A 24,888-nucleotide genomic window follows, 5' to 3' on the forward strand; every position below is an offset into this window, starting at 1 on the left:
TCCTGTTAGAGCATCTTTCAACCACAGGGCGGGGCGGGGGAGGTAGCTGACATTCACATCCTCACACGTTGCTGGGCTCTGCCCATTGGTCGAGGGGCGGTGATGTCAGAGTCCTGGGTGAGTGAGCGGCTGGGGTGTGAGCAGGTGACGGGCACTTAGAGCCAAGGATGCTGGGTCCCAGGTAGAGACCCGAGCTGGTCCCCAGCGAGGCAGCTCGGAGCTGTGCCCACACACGCAGGAGGGAGGGCCGGGCCCGCGACGGCCCTTCACACGGGGACCTGGACACCCTTCCCGCGCGAGCCTCCGGGGAACTCCTCTGCGGTTTGGCTTCTTTGCCCGCCTCCCCGGCCTGTGCTGCCCGCGGGCGCGGCCCTGCCTGCCCCACCGGGTCTCACAGGTCCTCCCGGGACCACAGGACGGCGCCGAGGCCGACAGCGGGGTCCAGGCTTACACAGCTCAGGGGGCAAGACAGGAACAAGGCCAAACAGGTATCATCTGTTTATTTAAAAACAGACTATCATTTTATGTACAAATATGGACATATTTACATAGAATGTACACACTAGGTCCCAGACCCAAAGCCCTGGGCCGGCTGGGGAGCAGGGCGGGTCCCTCCTGTGACCAGGAAGCCTACAGCAGGCCTGAGCGGTGGCCTGCAGGCGCCCCGCTGGGGGCTCTGGCTGCATGTGTCTGAGTGGACCAGGCAGAAAGGGGCCTTGTCGCACTGCAGAAACGGCCAGAAACGCCCTGAGGTGGTGGTCCCAAGGCCCCAGGGGAAGGAGCCAGTCCGGCCCCCAGCAGCCCCTTCGCATCCCCTGAACCCCCACCCTCTCTCCCCAACAACAACTGAACCAGGAACCCTTGTCACCAAGTCCCAACAACCCCCCGCAGGTCCACAGGCCACTGAATGCGACGAAGAAAGCAGCGGGGCTCAGGGGCCAGGGGCCGAGCCTGCCCTCCGGGGCCGCAGCCACTCCCACCCGCAGGCCCCTGGCTGCAGGCTCCCTCCCAGAGGCCACCTGGGTGTCCCGGGCGGGTCTGTGCTGACAGCCTCTCTTCAAGGGAGGAGACCCTTTCTTGTAAGTGAAGAGCTTGTTTACAGTCTTCCCCTTACTAAAGGGCTCACAGCGCCGTCCTTAAAGATGTGCAGGCAGCAGGCCCAGCCACTAGAGGGCGGAGGCCTTCTCCTGTGGCAGCTGGAGCCTCTGGACCCGGCTGGCTTCACACTGGCCCGCGGGCTCCAGCGCTGGGAGCCCCGCTCCGCTCCCCACCGGGAGCCAGATCCCAGCTCCAGCTGTGCCCGCACACCCGGAAGTGCCCACAGCAGCTCCACCTCTGGCCTCCAGCCTCCGCATCATTATAATACTGCTCTGGGGTCTGACGAAAACACCTGTTTGCAGGTGGAGGGCATGCAGCCACACAACTCTCACGCAGCTGCCCGGGGCCTGGGCACAGCAGTACCGGGCACGGGGCCCTGACAGATGGCATGACGCGCAGCACAGGCGCCCTCCTCACACACAGTCGGCACACACACACACACACACACACACACACACACTGACCTGCACACACAGCAGGGACTCAACCAATGGAGACACAAGGGCTGGAGGAAAAGGTCGCACAGTCAGCAGAGGGAGCGGGCTTTGGGAGGTGGGCCTGGGTCACACCAGGTGCCCCCGCCCGTTGATGTAGATGCCGTTGCCCGTGGGCTTGGCCCGCAGCGTCCCGTTCTCCTGCACGAAGTGGCTCATGGCCTGCTTGATGCCCTCGTCGCGGTCCTCCTCCCCCTCCGCCCGCTCGCAGCCGGGACTGGGCACCAGCAGCTCTGTCTGGGTCTCGATCTCCCGCACGGTGGTCAGTGTGGAGTAGCTGCGACCTTCCGGCTCTTCACTCTGGAGGCCAAGGGCAGAGGGCATGTCAGGAACCAAGACAGGGCAGCCATACCCTGGGGGGAGGGGGCACGGAGGGGCAAGGTGGGGTCGTAGGTCAAGCATAAACAGGGGTCAGGGGTCATGGCTGTCTCAGAGGCACTGGGCATGAGAGGAGGAGCTGGGAGCAAGTGCTGGGTGTGGGGACAGAAATGGAGATGAAGGTGGAGCAGGAGGGCAGGGTGGGGCCGTCTGAGCCAGGCTGAGGGGCAGGCCAAGGACAGGGAGGGGCCACTGACCCCCGCCCCCACTGGGAACAGGACAGGAGCTGAGGAGAGTGGTGGGGACGCGGTGGGGCCGGGGCCTCACCATCACAGAGCAGCTACTGTTGTCCTTGAGACTATCAGGGTGGCCCTCGGCTCTCAGCCCTACACTCTCCTCCGGCTGCAGGGCCGGACACGGGGGAGTCAGGACAGGGCTCGGCCCCACCTCTGTCTTCCACCAGCTCCTCCCTGACCACCACTCCCCCAACCCACAGCCCATTCTCTCCTGGACACAAACATCCCCGTGCCCCCCGCCCAGGACCAGTGCTGATGGGGCTGCCCCAGGACCCAGGGAGCCGAAGCAGTGGTGAGTCAGCGGCCAGCCCGGCAGAGGGCTGTGCTCCTGGGCAGAGGGGCACCCACCTGGCTCCTGGGGTCCGAGTGGTGGGAATGCAGCCTCCGGATGGAGTTCTCCCTGGTCAGGGTCAGCTCCTCCTCACTGGGAAAGACACCCCTTGGTCAGGAGGGGGACAGAGGTGGCCCTCCACAGGGAGCCCTGGCCGGGCCTCTGGGAGACCGGGCCCTGGGTGATGTGCTGTCCCTGCAAGTGTGCTCGACGGCTGTGGCGGCAGCGTGGCTGCGGAGCATGTGCGCGTGCAAGTGTGTGTGCACGGTGACGCCTGGGTGTGTGGATCTGACCCTCACAGGCAGCGAGGTCCTCCTCATCCAGCCGTGGCCCAGACCCCGAGCCCCAGAGGCCCACCCCCTTTCCTCTCCTCGGTCCCCCCCCCCCCCCGCCTGTCTCCTCCGTCCCCAGGAGCGGCCAGTACTCACTACTTCTGGGTCATCTGCCGGGCCTTGCGCCGATGGTATCGTGACATCAGCACCACCACCACCACCAGGAGGCAGAGCAGGAGCCCGGCGATCACGCCCACCACCACCACGGAGGCCGACACCAGGTCCACCTGCTTCCCCGTGGCCTCCGCAGGGTCTGCTGGAGACAGGCTGCCTGAGCGGGAGCCCAGTTCCCCCGCCGTCCACACGGAGCAAACCTCACCCCGCCCCGCAGCCCGGCCCTCTGCTCGCTGCCGTGCCCCCGAGCTTACCGAGCACCTCCACGGTGACCTGGGTCTCCCGCCAGGAGAGGTCATTGCTGACGTGGCAGACGTAGACGCCACTGTGCTCAGCAGTCAGCGGGGGGAAGCCCAGGGTGTCCCCTTCCACGCGCACCCCGCGCGGCAGAGGTCCGTCCAGCCTGGAGGACAGGGAGCTGATGGGGGCTGCCGGCTGCGCTGCACCACCGACGTGCCCAGGCCTGGCGCCCCTTCCCGCCCCCATGTCGTCACCCGGTGCCGCAGGCCGTTCCCACGGTGCCCCTCCCACCCAGGCAGGTCCAGGCAGAGGCCCTCCGCCCTGCCGCTCAGCCTGACCTGGGCGCCCTCCACACGCGCATGCCATCCCACACGCTCCCACGGCAGCACATCGCCCAGACTGGGCACCAGGCACCTCTGGCATGCAGTCCGCAACGGGACGCTTCGCTCCTGTCTGGGCTCAGACGTACTTGGAAAAAGTGACTGGCACCCCACCCCCACGGCACGTGCACGGGCAGGGCAGGGCCTCGGGCACAGGCCACGTGCGCCGAGGCACCCACAGACGTGCGCCTGACCCTCCCTGAGTCCCTGGGCCTCAGACCCTGGAGAAAGCCAAGCGCTCCCGAGGGAACCGGCGGAGTGGGGTGCTTCCAGGGCAGGCACCACCGTGGGTCACAGGAGCGTTGGTTTGACAGCAGTTACCATCGCTGCATCCTGTGGTCTCCCCCCTTTAGGAACCGATGTGCACGTATGAAATGTTAATACTTAAGTACTTCGTCGTGTAAAAGCTAGGAAAAAAGCCAATCGTTGCTGGCTGGCTCCCTGAAATGGTCGCACACCCAGACTCCCCACGCAAGCCGACGCCACTCGGTGACCACGGCTGCTCCTGCGTTGGATGAGCCTGTGCCCCAATTCACCTGGGGCTCACACTATCCGTCCAGCCCCTCCTGAGCACACGCTGGCCTGAGAGAGGGTCTGGGTCCGAGCGGCCCGCCCAGGCCAGGCCCTCACCGTGTCCAGTTGTAGGTGGGCGGGGGCTGCCCCTCACTCAGGCACTTGAGTGTGGTGCCTTCTCTGCCGGTCTGCCACAGCTTTTGGTCTTCCAGGCCCCGCACCGAGGCCTCTGCAAGGTCTGGGGGAGAAGGTGGGAGGAGAAAAGATGGGAATGGTGGCTCTCATCTCGCTGTTCCTTCAAGGGCCCCCACCCCAGGCTCCTCCGACCTGAAAGAGCCTCCCCTGCCTTCTCCTTCCCACTCACTGGTGCCAACCCAGCCCCCACCCCACCCCTGCACCCGGCCCGTGGTGCCTCGCCACACAGCGCCCTCTCCTCTCTGGGCTCAGAGGGTCCTGGGGTACGGGTGCAAGGAGCCCCTGCGTGCCACGGTCACTCGCCCCGAGCCCTCCCCACCGAGGTCCCGCGGAGCTGTACTGGTTCATGCTCCCTGATTCTTGGGAAGCTAAACATCTACTATTCCATTCATTTCCTTAACAAACATCTGCTGTGGACCCACGCTGGGCCACGTGCTGGGTTAGTCGGAGTCAGAAACAGTCCTCACCCCCAGAGGCCCCACACCTCCTGCCAGGCCCCCGCTGCTCTGCGCACCTCCCTGCACGGAGCCCCCGCTGCTCTGCGCTCCGGGCCCTGGTTCCCACGGGAGCCCTGACGTGGGTCTGAGTCCCCTCCTCTGCGGAGGCAGAAACGGAAGCCGAAGGGGAGAGCGGCAGCGGGCAGCAGCTCCCGTCCGGCCTGGACACCCCACCAGGTGCTTTCAATTCCTAGTTCACGTGTGATTCTCCCAACCAGCCTTTTAGGTCAGAGGCCAAAGGTCATCTGGGTGGGCTCCCCCCAGGCCTCACCTCTCGGACTGGTGCTCTCTCAGCCACATGTTGTGGCCACAGGACCCGGCTGGCCTGACGGTGGGATTAGGCTCTCAGGATCTCACCCTTGAAGCCCGCGGGGCCCCACCCAAGACCCAGTACTCACAGGCCACCTGCAGGATGTGGGTGATCCTCTGGTCCTGGAGCAGGCCCGGGTGGGAGACCACGCAGGTGAGGGGCCGCCCATTCATGCTGCGGCTGGGCACCAGGCGGAACTCTGAAGTGACAGCCGCCGAGCGGGAGTGCTCAAAGGTGCGGCTGGACATCGTGCCCTTGACCTCTGTGTCCCAGGTCACGTTGGGAGCCGGGCTGCCCTCAGCTGTGCAGGAGGCGGCCAGTGTCAGGCCCTGGCCCTCTTCGAGCGCTGGACCAGGATTCAGTGAGGGCAGGGGAGGCACTGCAGGTGGGGGAAGGGGGTCACGGTCTGCACCCTGTCAGGAGGCCCTGCCCCATCCCAGGTCCATTCCCACCGGCCGCTGTTCTCTTATTTCACCAGGAAAGATACCGGGTGAGTGGCAGAACCTCATCTGACTTTATACCTGTCCACTGTTTGTATTTTTTACAACGAGCATGGGTTACTTTTAATGAAAACAATGAACGAACTAAAGATAACGTATATAATAGTAATAGGCACCACTTATTACGCACTTGCTAAGTGCCAAGTATTACGCTAAACACTTTACAAACAGCATCTCATCAGTCCTGCCAACGAGCCATCGAGGTGCACAGATATGGTTGTTCCTGTCCCATCGAGGACCAGAGCCTCAGGGCAGGGAAAGGCTGCCCCAGACCCGGCTCCTAGCTGCTCAGGCCGGTTCACACTCCTATTTCCTATGAGGCTGGCGACGAGGCAGATGACAGCCCTGTTTTATCTTCAGAACATTCGTAGCCTAAGCCCAGGATGGAAAAGGCTTCACTTGGCCTTCGGTTTGGGGCTTCCACCGACCACAAGCGCCCACCGTGCAAAGCGGGGACTAAAGGGTCACTGTGGTCTCTGACCACACTCACTGCGGTCCAGGCCAAGAGAGACATTAGCCCCTGGTCCTGCATGGCACCTGCCACCCCTGGGCCCGCCGGCCCACTCCTAGGCCCCACGTGGAGCCCAGGTGCTGAGGGGCTTTGACCAGCGTCTGCTGGAAGCGGGTGAGACCCAGTGAGCGCGGCGGGGGCGGGGAGGTCCGAGCCCAGCCGGAGGGCTGGGGCTCCGGGAGCCGAGAGCCGAGGGTGCAGCGAGAGGGAGGTGTCAGGTCACTGGGAGGAAGAACTAGCGTTAAATGGCTCCTCCCAAGGCTGAGCCTGGGGTACCAAGGCGGGGGTCACTCTGAGTTGTGAGGGGGGTGGGCTGCAGGCCGCGCGCTGCCCCCGCCCCCGCAGGACCCGCTCCGCCCCCCCCCCCCCCCAGGCCGGGTCGGGCCGCTCACCCAGCACGCGGAGCCGCAGCCGCGCCTGGAAGCTGCCGGCGGGGAAGGTGCTCACGCGGCACTCGTACTCGCCCTCGTCCGCCTGCACCGCGTTGCGCAGCAGCACCGCGCCGTCCAGGGGGCCTCGCGGGGGCGGCCGCTCCACGCGCCCCTCGTAGGCGGGGCCCACGTGCAGCCCGTACTGCGCGTGCAGCAGCGCCAGCTCCCGGGCGCCCTCGGCCGCGTCGGCGCGCGCCCAGGCCACCTGCGCCACCTGCTCGTCGGGGCCCCCGCGGTAGAGGCAGGGCAGCCGGGCGTCCTGGCCCAGCACCACCGTCACCAGCTCCGGGGTCTCCAGCTCGCCCGCCGGGCAGCGGCCTGCGGGCAAAGAGGCAGCGGGTTAGGGGCTGCGGGGCGGGACTCACAGCGACCGGGGCGACGGCCGCTCCCCGGACGCCCACAGACCAGAGAGTGGGCGGTGCGTCCCTGCTCAACCGGTGGGGACACCACGCCCGCGGCGGAGGCGCGGCAGCCACCCCCTCCCGGCCGCGACCGCTGGGGGCGGGGGGCGGGGGCGGGGGCGGGAGGGACCCAGGCTCTGCCCGCGGGGGCGCGCGGTTCTGAAGTGCGCAAAACGGGGGCCCAGGGCAGGCCTGCGCCCCGCCCCGGAAAGATGGCTCTCAGGGGCCCAGGCAGGTGAGAGCCGCGTGTGGGAGGTCCGTCCGGGAGGCTCTTAGAACGTGGTTTTCCTGCTTGGAGGGGAGAGACCGGGTTCCTGGGAGGAAGGTGTGGGTGTGGGTGTGTGGGGGGGCTCCCCGCCGGCCCCAGCCAGTCCCTGAGACCGGAAGGCCGAGGCCGAGGCTCAGAGAGGAGGTCGGTCGGTTGGGCGTCTTGGGACCAGGACGCGGGCCAGGCGGAAGGGCGAGTGGCAGGGGCATCTGCCCCGAGCCTCATCTGCCCCGGGAGTCTCATCTGCCCGGACCCTCATCTGCCCCGGAGCCTCATCTGCCCCGGGAGCCTCATCTGCCCCGGGAGCCTCATCTGCCCCGGGAGCCTCATCTGCCCCGGAGCCTCATCTGCCCCGGGAGCCTCATCTGCCCTGGACCCTCATCTGCCCCGGGAGCCTCATCTGCCCTGGACCCTCATCTGCCCCGGGAGCCTCATCTGCCCTGGACCCTCATCTGCCCCGGGAGCCTCATCTGCCCTGGACCCTCATCTGCCCCGGGACCCTCATCTGCCCCGGACCCTCATCTGCCCCGGGAGCCTCATCTGCCCTGGACCCTCATCTGCCCCGGGAGCCTCATCTGCCCCGGACCCTCATCTGCCCCGGGAGCCTCATCTGCCCTGGACCCTCATCTGCCCCGGGAGCCTCATCTGCCCCGGACCCTCATCTGCCCCGGGAGCCTCATCTGCCCTGGACCCTCATCTGCCCCGGGAGCCTCATCTGCCCCGGACCCTCATCTGCCCCGGGAGCCTCATCTGCCCTGGACCCTCATCTGCCCCGGGAGCCTCATCTGCCCCGGGAGCCTCATCTGCCCCGGGAGCCTCATCTGCCCGGAGCCTCATCTGCCCCGGAGCCTCATCTGCCCCGGAGCCTCATCTGCCCCGGGACCCTCATCTGCCCCGGAGCCTCATCTGCCCCGGACCCTCATCTGCCTGGACCCTCATCTGCCCCGGAGCCTCATCTGCCCCGGACCCTCAACTGCCCGGAGCCTCATCTGCCCCAGGACCCTCATCTGCCCGGACCCTCATCTGCCTGGACCCTCATCTGCCCCGGGACCCTCATCTGCCCCGGACCCTCATCTGCCCCGGAGCCTCATCTGCCCCGGAACCTCATCTGCCCCGGAGCCTCATCTGCCCGGAGCCTCATCTGCCCCGGGAGTCTCATCTGCCCGGACCCTCATCTGCCCCGGAGCCTCATCTGCCCCGGGAGCCTCATCTGCCCCGGAGCCTCATCTGCCCCGGACCCTCATCTGCCCCGGAGCCTCATCTGCCCGGGAGCCTCATCTGCCCCGGGACCCTCATCTGCCCGGAGCCTCATCTGCCCCGGACCCTCAACTGCCCGGAGCCTCATCTGCCCCGGGACCCTCATCTGCCCGGACCCTCATCTGCCCGGACCCTCATCTGCCCCGGGACCCTCATCTGCCCCGGGAGCCTCATCTGCCCCGGAGCCTCATCTGCCCCGGACCCTCATCTGCCCCGGAGCCTCATCTGCCCGGGAGCCTCATCTGCCCCGGGACCCTCATCTGCCCGGAGCCTCATCTGCCCCGGACCCTCAACTGCCCGGAGCCTCATCTGCCCCGGGACCCTCATCTGCCCGGACCCTCATCTGCCCGGACCCTCATCTGCCCCGGGACCCTCATCTGCCCCGGACCCTCATCTGCCCCGGACCCTCATCTGCCCCGGAGCCTCATCTGCCCGGAGCCTCATCTGCCCCGGAGCCTCATCTGCCCCGGACCCTCATCTGCCCCGGACCCTCATCTGCCTGGACCCTCATCTGCCCCGGAGCCTCATCTGCCCGGGAGCCTCATCTGCCCCGGGACCCTCATCTGCCCGGAGCCTCATCTGCCCCGGAGCCTCATCTGCCCCGGACCCACATCTGCCTGGACCCTCATCTGCCCCGGAGCCTCATCTGCCCCGGACCCTCAACTGCCCGGAGCCTCATCTGCCCCAGGACCCTCATCTGCCCGGACCCTCATCAGCCTGGACCCTCATCTGCCCCGGGACCCTCATCTGCCCCGGACCCTCATCTGCCCCGGAGCCTCATCTGCCCCGGAACCTCATCTGCCCCGGAGCCTCATCTGCCCGGACCCTCATCTGCCCCGGGAGTCTCATCTGCCCGGACCCTCATCTGCCCCGGAGCCTCATCTGCCCCGGGAGCCTCATCTGCCCCGGAGCCTCATCTGCCCCGGACCCTCATCTGCCCCGGAGCCTCATCTGCCCGGGAGCCTCATCTGCCCCGGGACCCTCATCTGCCCGGAGCCTCATCTGCCCCGGACCCTCAACTGCCCGGAGCCTCATCTGCCCCGGGACCCTCATCTGCCCGGACCCTCATCTGCCCGGACCCTCATCTGCCCCGGGACCCTCATCTGCCCCGGACCCTCATCTGCCCCGGACCCTCATCTGCCCCGGAGCCTCATCTGCCCGGACCCTCATCTGCCCCGGAGCCTCATCTGCCCCGGAGCCTCATCTGCCCCGGACCCTCATCTGCCCCGGACCCTCATCTGCCCCGGACCCTCATCTGCCCCGGAGCCTCATCTGCCCGGACCCTCATCTGCCCCGGAGCCTCATCTGCCCCGGAGCCTCATCTGCCCGGACCCTCATCTGCCCCGGAGCCTCATCTGCCCGGAGCCTCATCTGCCCCGGGACCCTCATCTGCCCGGACCCTCATCTGCCTGGACCCTCATCTGCCCCGGGACCCTCATCTGCCCCGGAGCCTCATCTGCCCCGGACCCTCATCTGCCCCGGAGCCTCATCTGCCCGGACCCTCATCTGCCCCGGAGCCTCATCTGCCCGGAGCCTCATCTGCCCCGGGAGTCTCATCTGCCCGGACCCTCATCTGCCCCGGAGCCTCATCTGCCCCGGGACCCTCATCTGCCCCGGAGCCTCATCTGCCCCGGGAGCCTCATCTGCCCTGGACCCTCATCTGCCCCGGGAGCCTCATCTGCCCCGGAGCCTCATCTGCCTGGACCCTCATCTGCCCGGGAGCCTCATCTGCCCCGGGACCCTCATCTGCCCGGAGCCTCATCTGCCCCGGAGCCTCATCTGCCCCGGACCCTCATCTGCCTGGACCCTCATCTGCCCCGGAGCCTCATCTGCCCCGGACCCTCAACTGCCCGGAGCCTCATCTGCCCCGGGACCCTCATCTGCCCGGACCCTCATCTGCCTGGACCCTCATCTGCCCCGGGACCCTCAACTGCCTGGAGCCTCATCTGCCCCGAGCCTCATCTGCCCCGGGAGCCTCATCTGCCCCGGGAGCCTCATCTGCCCCGGGAGCCTCATCTGCCCCGGGAGCCTCATCTGCCCCGGAGCCTCATCTGCCCCGGGAGCCTCATCTGCCCCGGAGCCTCATCTGCCCGGAGCCTCATCTGCCCGGAGCCTCATCTGCCCCGGGACCCTCATCTGCGGAGCAGGCCCTGTCCAGGCCTCACAGCTCGCGGGGCAGACAGCCCTGGGGTGGGTTCTGACTCGGCCAGGCTGTGGGCGACCAGGTGGGCGGAGAGGACCGGGTTCGGGAGGCGGAGAGGAGGGCAAGTGAGGCAGGTAGGTCCGGAGTCCGTGGTTGGAGCCCAGCCGCCCAAGACCTTCCGCACCAGGCAGAGGGGTTCCGATTTGGTCAAGAGGGAACGCAAGTCACGAATCCGGGAGGCAGGGGTGCTGTGCCTCCGGCGGGAAAGCGAGAACCTGAACTAGGAGGGAGAGGAGGCGCCGTTCCTGGGAAAGGGCAGGATTTGGTCCCCGCACAGGGGGAGAGGGGAAGACGCAGACCCTCAAGGCCGCTGCCCACACCTGCTCCCGGCGCCCGGCTGCCCTCCTTCCTGTGTGCCGGCGCCTGCCCGCCGCCTGCTTTCACCCGCTCAGCGTTTACCCCGGGGCTGCAGCTGCCTCCCACCAGGCTGAGCTCCTCAGAGGAGAGGCTGGGCCTCACATCACCTGTGGAAACGTGGATTCTGACTCAGTGCTTCCCATGGGAGCGTGTGGTCTGCATTCCTGGCTCATAATTGATACTCAATCCCTGTTTACTGATGACTGGATGAGTGAATGAGCGACTGGAGGAGAGACAGGCAGAAGGGGGAGAGGGTGGGCCCAGGAGGAAGGAGCAGTCTTTGGCTGGGTTAGGCAGGGAGGGGTGTGCATGGCAACCTTGCCAACCTTGGGGTGCAGGCAGGACAGACTGGTTAGCTGGGTTCAGTGCAAAGGAAAAAAGAAAGGGGTGGAGGCCGGCCGGTGGGGCCCAGGGGCTGAGCGTCGACCTGTGAACCAGGAGGTCACGGTTAGATTCCCAGTCAGGGCACAGGCCCGGGCTGCGGGCTTGATTTCCAGTGCGGGGCGTGCAGGAGGCAGCCGATCCATGATCCTCTCTCATCATGGATGTTTCTCTCTCTCTCCCTCTCCCTTCCTCTCTGAAATCAATAAAAATATTTTTTTAAAGAAAAGAAAGGGGTGGACGGGCATGGGGAGGGGGTAGACAGAGAAGCCCAACTACAGGGACCCGAGGGTCCGGGAGGCAGAGCCCAGCAGGGGCAGAGGGAGGGGCCTGCAGCCCTGCTTGCAGGGGGGCGGGGGATGCTGTTGGGAGCTGGGAGAGCCTGAAAGGGACAGGACAGACCTGCAGGGCTGGATGCCAGGGCCCTGAGCTGACGTCGGTCCCACCCAGCCCAGCCTGGGAGTCCAGCTAACCGCCTGCGCCCCTCCCAGCACACCCTCTGGACACAGGAAGGCAGGGCTGCCAGGGCAGGCCTGAGGTGGGCTCCCCGCACGTCCCCTGCGCCCAGCACTGCTGTCTGCAGGCCGCAGGGGTCCAGTGCTTCAGCCAGGCACAGAGCCCTTCTAAAGACTGTTTCTGGGACAATGTCAGAAACTCCTTCCTGAGACTTGCCAACCATCTGCCACCCCTTCCCCACTCATCACCCACATTTCCCCCCAAAATGACTTCATAGAGCGCAACAGGCATCGAGTGCCCAGCACATGCCGGAGTCCGATCCTTGCATCCCCACTGTGAGCCCAAGACCCACACTCCCCAGAGACAAGCCCAAGGCCTGCACAGGACCCAGTGCGGCAGGAAAGCCCTCGGCTGCTCCCACAGCCCCACTGTCCTCAGTGCCGTCTTCAGGGGAGAGAGCTGGGCTCAGAGGGATCCAGAGCTCAGCCGCCAGCGCAGAGCAACCTCCTCTCTCCCAGCCAGCACCCACCTGGCATCGCGTGATGATGTCACCAGAGTCGCCTGCCAGGTGAGGTCACTGTGTGAGCACCCAGTGCCAGGCCAGGCGCACCACCCTCCTGCTGCACACTGCTGAGGCCCGTGGCCTCTGCTGGCCACACTCCTCCCTCTGACCCTCCCAGCCTCCTCCCAGAGCCCAGGACGCTGGTCAGGAGCCTTGGTGAGTCAGACGTGCTGTGGAGCCACCACCAGCCACCACCTTGCGCAAGGGGAAGAACAGGCCCAACTGGCCCAACGGGATCCCTGCCCTCGGCCTCCCCACCCGCCAGGCCCCACGCCACCGGCTCCCAGGCAGGCCCTCCAGCCCTGGCTGCTCCCACCCTGAGCTTTTGTCCCGACTTTGCTGGGTGTGAGGCCTGGCCTGTGACCTCGGGAGGGGACTGAGGCTGCCACCATAGTGTCTCTGGGGTTGGGAGGCTCTCCTGGGAGGGGCCGCTCCCTCCAGCATTCCCGGGGTACCGGGAGGGTCAGGGAGGACCAGGAGGGGAGTGTGAGCCGGTGGGTCTGGACTGCAGCTCTGGGTGAGGGCCTGGTTGCTCTGGTTGTGGTTCACATGCATGTGAGGCTGCCTCCTTGCACGAAGGGGTGTTACACACTCGTGTTCATGCCTTACCTTCATGAGTGTATGTGCTTGTGGTAAGGCACGGACACGAGTGTGTGACATACCCCTGTCCCACGGGCTCAGTGCGAATATTTGGACGTGGGTCCCCTGGTGTGTGCATGCCTCCTGTCCCGGCTGCCTGGTGGGTGGCGGGTGGCGGGTGGCTGTGTCCATCCGGACTGGCCCTCACGTGCCCTCCCACCTCACTGAGGGCAGAGTCACCTCAGGTGGAGGGCCCGGCCGTGTCTCTCCGGCGGTGCCCTGGGCAGCTGCCAGCACGGGCTCCCCAACACAGAACAGGAGCTCTCTCACCCTTGTCCTCAGGACTCCCCCTCCTCCCCCAGCCACTCCCCAGGGCCCCCAGCACCTGTGGCCTGAGGAGGCCTCTCCCTGGGAATGCCTGTCTGGCCCTGGGCTGGGTGAGGGTTGTCTGGTGTGGGTTGGTGGGAGGAGGATGCTGCCTGGGGCTAAGGGAGGGTCCAAGTCATCCAGGGTCTCAGCCGCATTAACGCTGCCCCCCCTCCCCCCGCCTTCATGGGAGAGAATGGAAGACACAGGTGAGATTGGGGGGAGAAAGGACCTGGAAGGGGAGCCCTGTTTCCTCCCCTCCCGGGCAACCCTGGCCTCAGAGTAAAACCAGGAGAATCTCCCTCTGCTCATCCACCTCCCTCCTTACCTCCCATGGTCCTAAGCCCCCAGCTTAGCAGCCTGGGCAAAGCGCCCACCCACCGATGAGCGTCTGGGGAGGGGGCCGCAGAAGGAGCGGGGATGAGAACAATGGGGCAGGGCAGGCCTGGAGGCAGCCCCACTCGGCCCAGACGCAGCTCCAGCTCAGATAAGTCCTCTAAACCCCCCGGAGCCAGTCTGAGCCCGGCTGAGTCACCAAACAGCCACACTGTGGGTGGGAGACCCAGAATTCAGCTTCTCCCAAACTCTGAGATCCTACCACCCGCGCCCCCCCCCCCCATCCTGCCAGCCACCCTCCAAGTGTGGCCAGCTCTGCCCCACCCAAATCCCAGCCTCACCTCAGCTCTCAGCACACACCAGTTTGAGGTGAGTGGGGGGAGGGGCAGAGAATGATGGGAAGGGCCAGGGCCAGCGGCTCCTGCCTGCGGCGTGGTCCCCCGTGCACCCTCCTCCCCGGGCTGTGGCCCCAGTTCCCAGCCTCACCTTCCATTTTTATTCTGCTCCCAGGTCCAGCCCCGGGCTCCCTCCCGACTCAGCTCCTGCCCACCCCCGCCCACCTTCCTCCCCAGACCTGGTTCAGAAGGGCACGTCTCAGAGGCCAGACAGCCCAGGCATTCTCCCTCACAAGGCTTAACCATCCACTTTGCTGGGGACCCCAGGACCCCAAGGCTGCAGTCTAGACTAGAGGCTGGGGCCGTGAGCTCTGCGACGAGCCCGTCGCCGCCATCTCTGTGCACCAGGACTGAGGTCCTGGGGTGTCCTCCCTGCCCCCTTTTCTGGCCTTGGGTGGGGAAGATCCCCCAGGAGTAGAAAAGCAGGGATGTGCCTCCCTTTCTAGGAAACCAGCCTCAGACTAAAAGCTGGTCCCCCTCAGGGTGAGGGCGGGACTGGCGAGCCCCCACCCCTGGCCCTGCAGGCCCACTGGGGCCAGACCCGGCTGGGAAGAGGAGCTACTGAGGGTGTCAGCAGACACGGGTCCCTCACGCCCAGGGCAGGAGGTGGGGGAGGGAGAAGGGAGGGGACCTCACCCGGAAACTCATCTCATTAAAGAGAAACAAAGAGCCTTGGTGCAGGCGCCTCCCCAGCCTCCTCCTCGGTCAGGGGTGGGGCCCGGCCCTGGGGCTCAGCGCTGGGGGGGGGCGGGCAGGGACAGTGTCCCACCCAGAGAGGCAGCCAGGACCCCCTTTATCACCACAGCCAGACCGCCCTCCGCAGGGCCTGACCGTTCACTCCGGGACCTCAGGGCTGGAGCCACGGAGGCACCGCCGCCTCTGGGTCTAAGACTCGTTTCTGTGTTGCCCAAGGTCCCCTAACAAATAAAGAGAAGAAACAGCCAGAACTCACGGTTTTTTCAGAGACAAGAAACCCTTCAGTCTCCGGGAGCCGCTGCGGAGGAGCCGAAACAGAGAGGCCTGAGCGATGGGGCAGCTGCTTGGCTGAGCTCGAGGCCAGCCTCAGCCCGTGGAGCAGCCCCAGCCCACGGAGCAGCCTCAGCCCGTGGAGCAGCCCCAGCCCACGGAGCAGCCTCAGCCCGTGGAGCAGCCCCAGCCCACGGAGCAGCCCCAGCCCACAGAGCAGCCCCAGCCCGTGGAGCAGCCCCAGCCCACGGAGCAGCCCCAGCCCACAGAGCAGCCCACAGAGCAGCCCCAGCCCACGGAGCAGCCCCAGCCCACGGAGCAGCCCCAGCCCACGGAGCAGCCCCAGCCCGCGGAGCAGCCCCGGGGCCTGGAGCCAGGCTGCTTCCCGCCATTGCCTCGTCCCCTGTCTGTCTGTCAGGCCTGGAGGGTCAGGGACCGGGTCTGGCTCAGGACGTCCTGCTTCTAACCCTGAGGGCCTCTCTGCCTCAGTTTCCCTCCGTACAGTGAGGGAGTTGGGGCTGCACCTCTCTGATCTGCCCTGTCCTGAGACACAGCCACCCCATCCTCAAGGTGTGGGTAGGTCCTGCAGGCAAGTGGCTGCCCAGCCGCCAGGCCCGGCAACCTGAGCAAGTGAGAAGGGCTCTGTGGAGAAGGGGAAGGAAGAGGGGGGGTGCGGGTGGGGGGTAGAAGCTCAGTGCCCTGTGATTGGAGGCTGGGCCACACAGCCAGGCTCGCTGCCCTGACAGCCTCAGCGGGGGTGAGGCAGGGCCATCGCCCGTCGGGCACAGAAGCAGGGCCCTGCTGGACGACCAGGCTCTGTGGCTGCTCCCGGGACTGGGGAGAGACAGTTCTATGCAGGCAGGTCCCCGTGTCCCAAAGGAAAGGGGTCTCAGTTAAGCATGGCCCTGGCATGGCCCACTGTGGTCCTGTCCCATCGGAAGCTTAGAAGTTCCTGTCATTTATCTCGGCTCCATAGACATTAGACGGCAGAAATACAAGGCGTCTACGTGAGGAAATGGGGACAGGAATGAGCAAAAGGGAACCACACGTAGCTAGACCCCAACCCATCTGAGTAGTCACCTCATTACCACCTGGGATCTAAGAGTGTGTCCAGGGGAAGAGAGGGGCCAGAGCCCCCACCAGGCACCTGGTCCTGGGACTCGGGGAGAGAGGAGAGAAACCCCGGTCCCTCTCTGGGCATCAGCTCCCCACACCCCATGACTGGAACCAGCTCACCCCTGAGTCAGCCTCAGTGCCACTCAGCAGTTCCGGGCTCAGCAGGGAGGTGAGGGCTCCGCCCGGGGACCCTGATGGAAGGGCCCCTCCAGCCCACCCTGCTCCCTGCCGGTCACCTCATCTCTCCTCCCAGGGGCCTCAGCAGGAGGGGACACCAAGGGGAAGAGCTACCTGACTCCCCGGGGGCAGGGCCAGGAGCTGGGTGAGAGAGAGGTTGGATCCTCAGTCCAGCCTCATGGGGGGGGGGGAGCACTGGTGGCTCAGAAGCGAGGGTCCTGTGGGCTCCGGGGGGCCTACCTGCAAGTGACGCCAGGAGCAGCAGCAGCAGCAGCAGCCAGGCCTCAGGCCCCTGCATGTCGGCTCCCAGGGCCAGGGGCATTGGTCCCACGCAGAGCTGCCCCGCGTTCCTGAAGTGCCACCGGGCTCTCCCTGGGCGCCAGCTCTAGGGCTGGAGAGGGCACCGACCCCGGAGGCAGGAGGGTCACAGGTCCTCGGGCCCTGGCGCACCTGCCCGTCCCCCTGGGGCTCCCGCTAGGGGACCTGGCCCCGTTCTGCACCCAGCGGCAGCTGCCCCCCCAGAAGCCGTGATGGGAGCTCCGAGCTCCCCCAGAGCTGCTTCCCACGCCGTGGCCAACAGCTACGGCAGAAACTGGGAACCTGCTCAGCAGGTCAGAACAGGTGCGTCTGGGGGCCGGGCCTGGCACAGAGGCTTGCAGCCGCGCCCCCTGGCCGGGACTAATGGGCGCTGGGGAGAGAGGGGAGGACCTGGGGGTGGGATTCCACCCTCAGCTCCAGGCTTCACCTGGCAGCATGGAAGGGGCTGTAAAGAGAGAGGCGAGCAGAGGCCCCGGTGGCTAAGGAGAGAGGCACCGGGCCCGGAGGAACAGGGCAAGGCCCTGTGGGTAGGAAGGAACCTGAGCATCCCACACCCTGCCAGCCGGTGGCCTCCCAGGCCCTGGCAGGTCCGGTCTCCTGGAGGGCTCAGCCCCGTCGGGGAAAGGCAGAACCAAGGACAGTGCTGCCCACCCCACCCCCATCCTCCGAGGAGGAGCCAGGAGGGGAGGGTGCGGGAGGCCTCTCTGGGTTTGCTGACACCTTTCCCCCTGAGGTAGGGAACTCGTTCAGACCCCGAAGAAGGAACTAAAGTGACCGCCTGGCCCACCCACATGTAGGAGATGCCGAGGGAGTGACCAAGACTCGCCCCGGCCTCTCCGCGCCACCCCTTCTGGACCGGCCTGGATCCCCAGCGTGCACGCGTCCCGTCCCATCATCGCTGGGTCATGTTGCCCACTTACCTCATAACGCTGGACAGGACCCGCGTCTGGGCTCCGTCAGAGCCATCTCGATCTGAGCGGCCTCCTGCTCTGGCTCGAGAGGCCGGCCCTTCACTCGTCGTCTGTGCACCTCACCTCCTGGCTAAATTGTCAGCTTCAAGTCAAGTGGCACTGAAGCCTGATGTGTGCCCGGGAGTCAGCGAATGTGCAGCGAGGGGCAGGGTGGGGCTGGGCTTGAGCGCCTTGGAGTCGGGCTGCGTTACAGCCTGGGCTGCAGTCCGTGCGGGCAGCCTCCCCCGTGCAGTGGGACTGAGTACGTGTTTGTTCGTGGCATGAAGCCAGAGTGAAGGGTGCCTGTGGCCCCGCCCTGGCTCTAGGTCCCACGCTCAGCCACGACCACGGCTGTGACCTCTTCTTCAAGGGCAGCAGGGGCCAGGCGGGATCCCAAACTCCCAGCCTCAGGGCTCAGGCCAGGGTGGGGTGAGGGCCGAGAGCAGCCCACCTGACGCTGCAGGCGGTCGGGGCAGGGTGGGGGCGGGGAGGGAGGGCTCCGGTGTCGTGATCGTCCTTGTCTCACGTGGGCCCCGCTGCCTGCCTCCTCCTTCCCACGGACTCACCCTCTGGGACCAGGGAGCCACAGGGAAACTGAGGCCTGGGTGGGAAAGCAGTCTGCTCACAGGCCGTACCCAGGCCCTGTGTCTTGTCAGCTTCCCCGTTCGCCATATGCCCCCACCGTGCTGCCTGTCGGAGTCCCCCAAGTCCGTATGGAGCAATGGACGGAGGAGGCCTTCCAGGTGCTGGGAGGCCAGCTGGATGCTGAGGTGCCAGCTTAGGGAGGGCCTCTCTCTCCCTCACCTCGCCCTCCCTGGGCGTCCCCACCCGTGCTGGATGCAGTGTCCCCTCAGGCCTCTGCTCCCTGTCCGGGATGAAGCCTGCAGAGGCAGGTCCTAGGGTACGAGCTGCAAGGAGATGGCTGGGAGGATTCTCCAGACCAGGGCCTGGCCTCCTGGCTGTGCGCTCCCTTCCTCACGGAACCCCTACGCCCCTCATGCCTCACTGCCTATCCTCCCCCACCGCATTCTGGGTCCTAAGAATGGGGGCAATTCAAGCCACAGCGGCATCTTCATCATGAGCACGTCTGAGCGGGGCCCCACATGCGTGCCTGGTGCCAGGCACCAGAGTCCCTTCCACCGGCAGGTCATGGGCACCACGCTGTGCCAGCCCAGGAGCCCTCCACCGGCAGAGACAGACACAGCGAGCAGAGCGCGCTCTGTGCCTCCACGTCCGGCCCCTCATGCCTGTGAGCTGCCCCATCCTCGGTGCCCATTGCCTGCAGGTGGCCCAGCACCGCCCGCCCGTAGCCCGTCTGTCCCTGTGGCAGCTCACGCCTGAGCCAAACCGGTTGGAGTGGGTTGTGCTGAAATTTTTGTTTGTGTCAATGGGACTTGGAAGTGAGTCAGGCAGTGCCAGGGATGGGCGGGCGGGGGGGGGGGGGGGAGCGGAAGAGTGAGAGTGAGGGTCAGACTGAGTGGGCGGCCGGAGGCAGGCGCCAGGGGCTGGGCGGAGGGTTGGGGGCAGAGGAGAGTTTGTCTGTGGTGAGATCCCAGGTCAGAGGGCGTCAGAGGCGGGGGGACACTGGCTCTGGGAGAGATGCGGGGGCGGGGGGGGTAAGACGCCCGAGGGGAGCCAGCTGCGGGGTGTGGGCCAGGTCTGCGCCCGCCCGTTCTGTCCTCCTCTGCTTCTCCGCTGTTTCCCTTTCCCCTCGGCTCATTGCCTTGGTCTCTGCACTTTGTGCAGAAAGGTGTTGGGGTGCTGCTACTGTGGTGGGAGATCAGGGATGTAGGACTGGCTTCCATCCCCCAGGCCACCCCTCTCGCTCCTCCCCAGGACGCTCCTCGCCCGTGGAGGGTGAGGGGGGACCCCGCACAGAACACAGCGTCTCCAGCCCCATCTCCACCCAAACACCGCTCCCCTTCGCCACAGCGTCGCGCCCGGGTTAGGATCGTCCAGTTTTCCACGGATTCCGTCTCCCGTGGCCACGTGCTGTGCTGTTCCCACCAGCCTGTCCCACAGGCCCATGGCCCATCCCTCATGACAACCACACCTCCTGGTCGCCCAAGGCATCCCTCAGAGCTCAGGGGGGATCCTACCCTGAAGTGGGAGAGCCACGGGGCTAGGAGGTGGCTGAGCACCATGCATGTTTGGGTCCTGCTTCTCGGTGGGTTGCTGTGTGCGGAGCCCCCATGTCACTCGCAGCCGTGCACCCCCACCTGTCGGGAAGCAGGGCCGAGGCTAAGACAGATGCCTAGAGTCTTTGTCCTGTGCCTCTGGGTGAGCTGGCACTTTTAGAAGGTTCTGGAAATAGGAGAAACAGGTCCTGGACAAGAGGAGGAGCCGTGTGGAACCGAGTCTTCCACATGGTGACAGCAACAGCCCCCCACCCCCCGTGAGGAGAAGGTAAGAACAAAGGGGGGTCGGGTCCTGTGAATCTGCTGACAGTGGATCCTGAGTGGCCCCAAGCTGTGCCCCCCTGCGCACCGTCTCCATCCAGCCACACATCTGCCAGGCTCCTCCCAGGGAGGCCATCTGCTGGGCGCATGGGCGCAGCCTGCCACCCCGGGGCCAACTCCAGGCAGCAACAGGCCTCTAGCTTCTCGGCTGGGAGCCGTGGGATGGCTCCTTCCTGGCCGTCAGGCTCGCTCTGGCCACCACCCGCCTGGCCTCCCAGGATGAAGCGTCACCCCAGCCCCAGCGCAGCTGCCGGCAGCAAATGAGACCCCGAGCAAGAAAGAGCCAGGACCAGGGCTGTGGGAGCCTGGCGGGCGGAGCCAGAGCAAGCGGGGAGACCGGGAGACCGGACCACAGAGGACACAGGGGAGGTGGCTTTTGGAGGAACTGAGGGTTCCTGTCATTTGAGGGCAGATTTTCTTTTGAATTTACTGTCAGCCTCCCCTCATCTTTGTGAACCCCAATTCCCTCTCTCTCCCCACCAGCACCCACAGTCCCAGCCCTGAGCTCCCCCTCAGGCTCAGCAGGCAGGGCCGCGGCCTGGCCAGAGGCCAGCTCCCTGGCAGCCCTGGAAAGCTGGGGCCAGGTCTTCTGGTTCCTGGACACCCCAAGGCCCCGCGGCAGCAGGACTGGCTCTCGGCCTCGGAGACTTGGACCCTGACCTGCACCGGCTTTCAGTCCCAGAGGCGAGGCTGGGAGCCTTTGAGCTGCGGTGCAGCTGCGTGTCGGGCCTGTGGGAGCAGCAGGGGAGGAACCAGAAGACCCCTCCCAGATGTGCATCACGCCTTCTCACGGGAGCCCCTGGGGACCTCCCTCCAGGCTCGCCCTAAGCTGGGCCCTCCGGCTCCTCCGCAGTCTAGAGGGGCAGGAGGTCTGAGATCAAGAGATTTCCACGTGGCAATCAGCACGGCCAGAGAGACTGGCCGGAGGCTAAGGAAAGGGCAGAGGGACAAAGGGGCGGCCCTCTCCCCTTGCCAGCTGCTCCCTCCTAGGCCCAGGCCTCCATGCTCTCTTCTGTGGGGGAATCCCACTCCCTGAAAAGGCCCCAAACATGGGAGCTCAAGTCTTCATCAGTAATCAAGACCCTACACCCGCTGGGCCGGCCGGGCTCCGTGGTTGAATGTCGACCTATGAAGCAGGAGGTCACGGTTAGATTCCCAATCAGGGCACACGCCCAGGTTGTAGGCTTGATCCTGGGCGTGTGTGTGTGTGGGGGGGGGGGGGCGCGGGAGGACCTGCGGAGGCAGCTGATCCATGATTCTCTCTCATCATTGACGTTTCTGTCTTTCTCTCCCTTCCTTTCTCTGAAATTAAAAAAAAAAAAATGACCCCCATGCCTGTACTCAGGGCCACACACTGGTCCAGTTCAGAGCGCAGCCAAGGGAAGAAGTGCGACCGCTCCTGGGAAGTTCCAAAGCTCTTGGCAGGGAAGTCGGAGGGCTGGTTCTGTTTAGCATCACAGAGAGCACAGGGCAGACCCAGAGGAGAAACACGGAGGTGGAAATGGGAAAAGACAGATCTCAGGCACAGTGAGGCAGGGGGGCCTAGAGACAGAGCGACTCAGAGAGAGGCGCACACACAGCAGCATCCGAAAGCCGTCGTTCAGAGAGACACAGCAGCCAAGACAAGATAAAAACCAAGACAGAAAGACGTCAGGGGGGTTTCCGCGTGTCTACCTGCCCCCTGCTGGGGTCACTCAGGTACTTCCCTCTTCTGCCCTCAAGTTTTTATGTTTTTAAAAATACATTTTTAGCCGAGACCGGTTTGGCTCAGTGGATAGAGCGTTGGCCTGCGGACTGGGGGGTCCCGGGTTCGATTCTGGTCAAGGGCATGTGCCTTGGTTGCGGGCGCATCCCCGGTGGGGGATGTGCAGGGGGCAGCTGATCGATGTTTCTGGCTCTCTGTCTCTCTTCCTTCCTCTCGGTAAAAAAATCAATAAAACATATTTTAAAAAAATACATTTTTAAATTGATTTCAGAGAAGAAGAGAAAGTTAGAAAAGTCAATGATGAGATAATCATTGATCTGCTGCCTCCTGCATGCCCCACTCTGGGGATGGAGCCTACAACTCAGGCATGTGCTCTGACCAGGAATTGCACCTTGACCTCCTGGTTCATGGGTCAATGCTCAAACACTGAGCCACGCCAGTCAGGTTCTGCCCTCAATTTTGACCACTCAACAGTGACCCAATGATACCTTCTCCCTTCTAAGTTCTAACCAGGCCCGACCCTGCTTAGCTTCCGAGATCAGACGAGATCGGGCGCGTTCAGGGTGGTACGGCCGTAGACCCAATGATACTTTCTTACTCAAGATCACCAAGGCCCTCAAAAATTCAAGTTCTCTCCCACCCTCATCCCATCTCACCACCATTTTCTAACGCACCTGATTCCTCTCCCGCAAGTCCGCGCCTTCCAGCACCTCTCAGAGGAGTGTTCAACATCTGGCCCTTGCTGTCATTTCTCTGTCCTGTTTGTCCACGTCCTTATTCTGGCTGAGCTGAGAGTGGAGGCTGAAGGCATGGGGCCAGGTGTCGGCTGGTCATGGGGACGTATGAATGAGCTGTGGGGGGGACGTAGAAGGGTCCAGAACAACAGAGGAAGACCCACAGAAAGGGCAGGAAAGGTGGGGGGGCCTGGGAGACAAAGGCAGAGAGGATTTTGGAATCTCCAGAGTGTGACTGAGACCCGCGGGCCCCATTGTCGGCTGTGTGAACTGAACGGCGCTGAGAACCAGGGATGGGTCCGTCACAAAGTGGGGTTAAGGCAAGAAGAAGCCAGACTCAGCGTTTTGTGAAGGTTTGAGACCAGGAGGCATAGATTTGGGCGTGGACAGACCCAGACAACTTCTGAGAAGCTGGGCTGCAGGGAGCCTTGCTGCCAAAAAAGGTCAGTTTATAGGGTCACGCCGGGGTTAGATTTTTAGGGTGACCTGCCCACCCCCACGCCTGGGTATCATTAGCAGGGAAAGCAGGACCGGAGCAGGAGGAGCCTCGCTGCCCCTCTCCCAGTCCCACAGCCTTTCTCAATGCTCTTCGGTTTGTCTCACTGACAGGACCTTAGAGAAGCTGCCCTGGGGTGCAAAGGACATGACACACACGTCCAGGCTGGCCTGTTTCTTTTTTTAAAAAAATATATTTTATTGATTTTCCACAGAGAGGAAGGGAGAGAGATAGAGAGTTAGAAACATCGATGAGAGAGAAACATCGATCAGCCGCCTCCTGCACATCTCCTACTGGAGATATGCCCGCAACCCAGGCACATGCCCCTGACCGGAATCGAACCTGGGACCTTCCAGTCCGCAGGCGGACGCTCTATCCACTGAGCCAAACCGGTTTCGGCTGGCCTGTTTCTTTTCTTTTCTTTTTTTCTTTGTTTTCAGACAGGAAGGGAGAGATAGAAACATCAATGATGAGAATCATGGATCGGCTGCCTCCTGCACACCCCCAATGGGAATCGAGCCTGCAATCTGGGCCTGTGCCCTGACCAGGAATCCAACCATGACCTCCTGGTTCACAGGTTGATGCTCAACCCCTGAGCCGTGCCGGCCGGGCCAGATTGGCTTGTTTCCCTTCTCTCTTTTTTCTTGGTCTTCTTTTTTTTTTTTTCCCTGGATTTTTCCCCTGCCTCCTCTACTAGTAAAATATGAGCTCGGTTTCAGACTAACCAGGGAAGGAGCTGCAATGGCTGGATGACACCTCAAAGGAGGTGCAAAACCCAGGAGTGAGTGAGGCTTGGGCTCCTGGTCCACGCGAGAGGCCAGCTGTGCAGACTCAGAGTCAGAGGGACCTGGGAGAGGAGTGCAAGACCCCTTGGGTGGGGGAGTCCCTGTTCTGTCCAGGAGGGGCAGGAAGTGAGTCTGGCAGAAAGAACAGCCAAAGATTTAAGCCAAAGCAAGAGCCCCAAACGGGCATTATAAGCCCATAAAATTTAAGCAAAATCACCCCTCCTCCAAGCAGCTCCTCCCCTAAATCCTAGGACTGGGACAGAGCTGAAGCCAGCTGTTGGGAGCTCACCCAATCACAAACCTTAGGGAAAGACTGGCTTTCAGACTTTAGCCAGGACATTAGAAGTTAGGGATTTATTAGAGGCTTTAACATAAACTGGGAAAACAGGACGCTCCGTGTCAGAACCAGGGAAAGCAATAGTTGGGTGGGCAGAGACTCTCAAAGCTCTCATTGCGCCTCAGCTTTAAGGTATGCGTGGGGAAGGGGTCCCTGGAACCCTCAGGCTCTCCAGCTGCGCCTCCCTGACCATACCTGCCCCCCCACTGCCCCTGATGGAGAGCAGGAGGGGCAAAGCCCTGCGGTGCTGCCAGACCCCAGGGCAGCCCTGGCCATGGCCTATGGATGGAAGTCCCGCCGTGCAGAACCGGGGCACGGCCTGCTGCCCCCACCCAGCTGTGTCCGAGTACAAATCTGCCTGCATTTCCTGTTGTGGCTGAAACTAGTCGCTTGGACCTGGATCTGTCAGCTCTCCCCTGGGTCCTGGGGGGCGGGTGAGAAGCCGCTGGGGATCTGCCTGAATAAAAATGAGACACCACGGAGGGCAGGAGTGTTCCCTCGAACCGCCCCACTTCGCCCCCATCCGGCTCCCAAGTCCGGGCAGCTCTGCCTGGATCGCATCAGGAGGAGCCCCTGCCCTTACCCAGGCCGATGCCCGCCCCCGCGTCCTTGCGTGGCAGTGACCTGGTCCTCAGACGGGGTCTGCTGCCCCCCAGCGGCCGCGAGCCCCGCCCCGCCCCGCCCCGCCGGGCCGCCAGGAGGCGCCGCAGAGACACAGGTGCCC

The 24,888-nt window shown here is 64.7% G+C and overlaps 1 protein-coding gene across 3 annotated transcripts; it reads right to left on the minus strand.

Annotated features, from left to right (window-relative positions):
• Positions 1-1,622: 1,622 nt before the first annotated feature.
• Positions 1,623-16,985, minus strand: NECTIN4 (nectin cell adhesion molecule 4). Of its 3 annotated transcripts, none has more exons than XM_059674035.1 (9): positions 16,621-16,985; positions 6,522-6,878; positions 5,207-5,497; positions 4,234-4,354; positions 3,238-3,386; positions 2,966-3,140; positions 2,555-2,630; positions 2,238-2,312; positions 1,623-1,892 (listed from the first exon to the last, which is right to left on the minus strand). In XM_059674035.1, the coding sequence occupies exons 1-9, from the start codon at positions 16,700-16,702 to the stop codon at positions 1,662-1,664; spliced, it is 1,557 nt and encodes a 518-aa protein (XP_059530018.1). In that variant the 5' UTR covers positions 16,703-16,985; the 3' UTR covers positions 1,623-1,661. The 3 variants fall into 3 exon arrangements, with proteins under 3 accessions (XP_059530018.1, XP_059530020.1, XP_059530019.1); XM_059674037.1 differs by having other exon boundaries at positions 2,966-3,122; positions 16,621-16,983; XM_059674036.1 differs by having other exon boundaries at positions 2,966-3,125; positions 16,621-16,983.
• Between the last annotated feature and the right edge of the window lie 7,903 nt (positions 16,986-24,888).

The sequence above is a fragment of the Myotis daubentonii genome, chromosome 18 (genome assembly GCF_963259705.1).
Source record: "Myotis daubentonii chromosome 18, mMyoDau2.1, whole genome shotgun sequence".
NCBI classification, from domain to species: domain Eukaryota; kingdom Metazoa; phylum Chordata; class Mammalia; order Chiroptera; family Vespertilionidae; genus Myotis; species Myotis daubentonii.

Bases quoted from the DNA above. Each gene is read 5' to 3' on its own strand.
- NECTIN4 (XM_059674035.1), bottom strand. From the start codon at position 16,702: ATGCCCCTGGCCCTGGGAGCCGACATGCAGGGGCCTGAGGCCTGGCTG. The intron at 3,387-4,233 runs GTGAGGGCCTGG...CCTGTCCTCCAG, and splicing joins CCCACCTACAACTGGACACG to GCTGGACGGACCTCTGCCGC. The intron at 3,141-3,237 runs GTAAGCTCGGGG...GCTCCCGCTCAG, and splicing joins GGTCACCGTGGAGGTGCTCG to GCAGCCTGTCTCCAGCAGAC.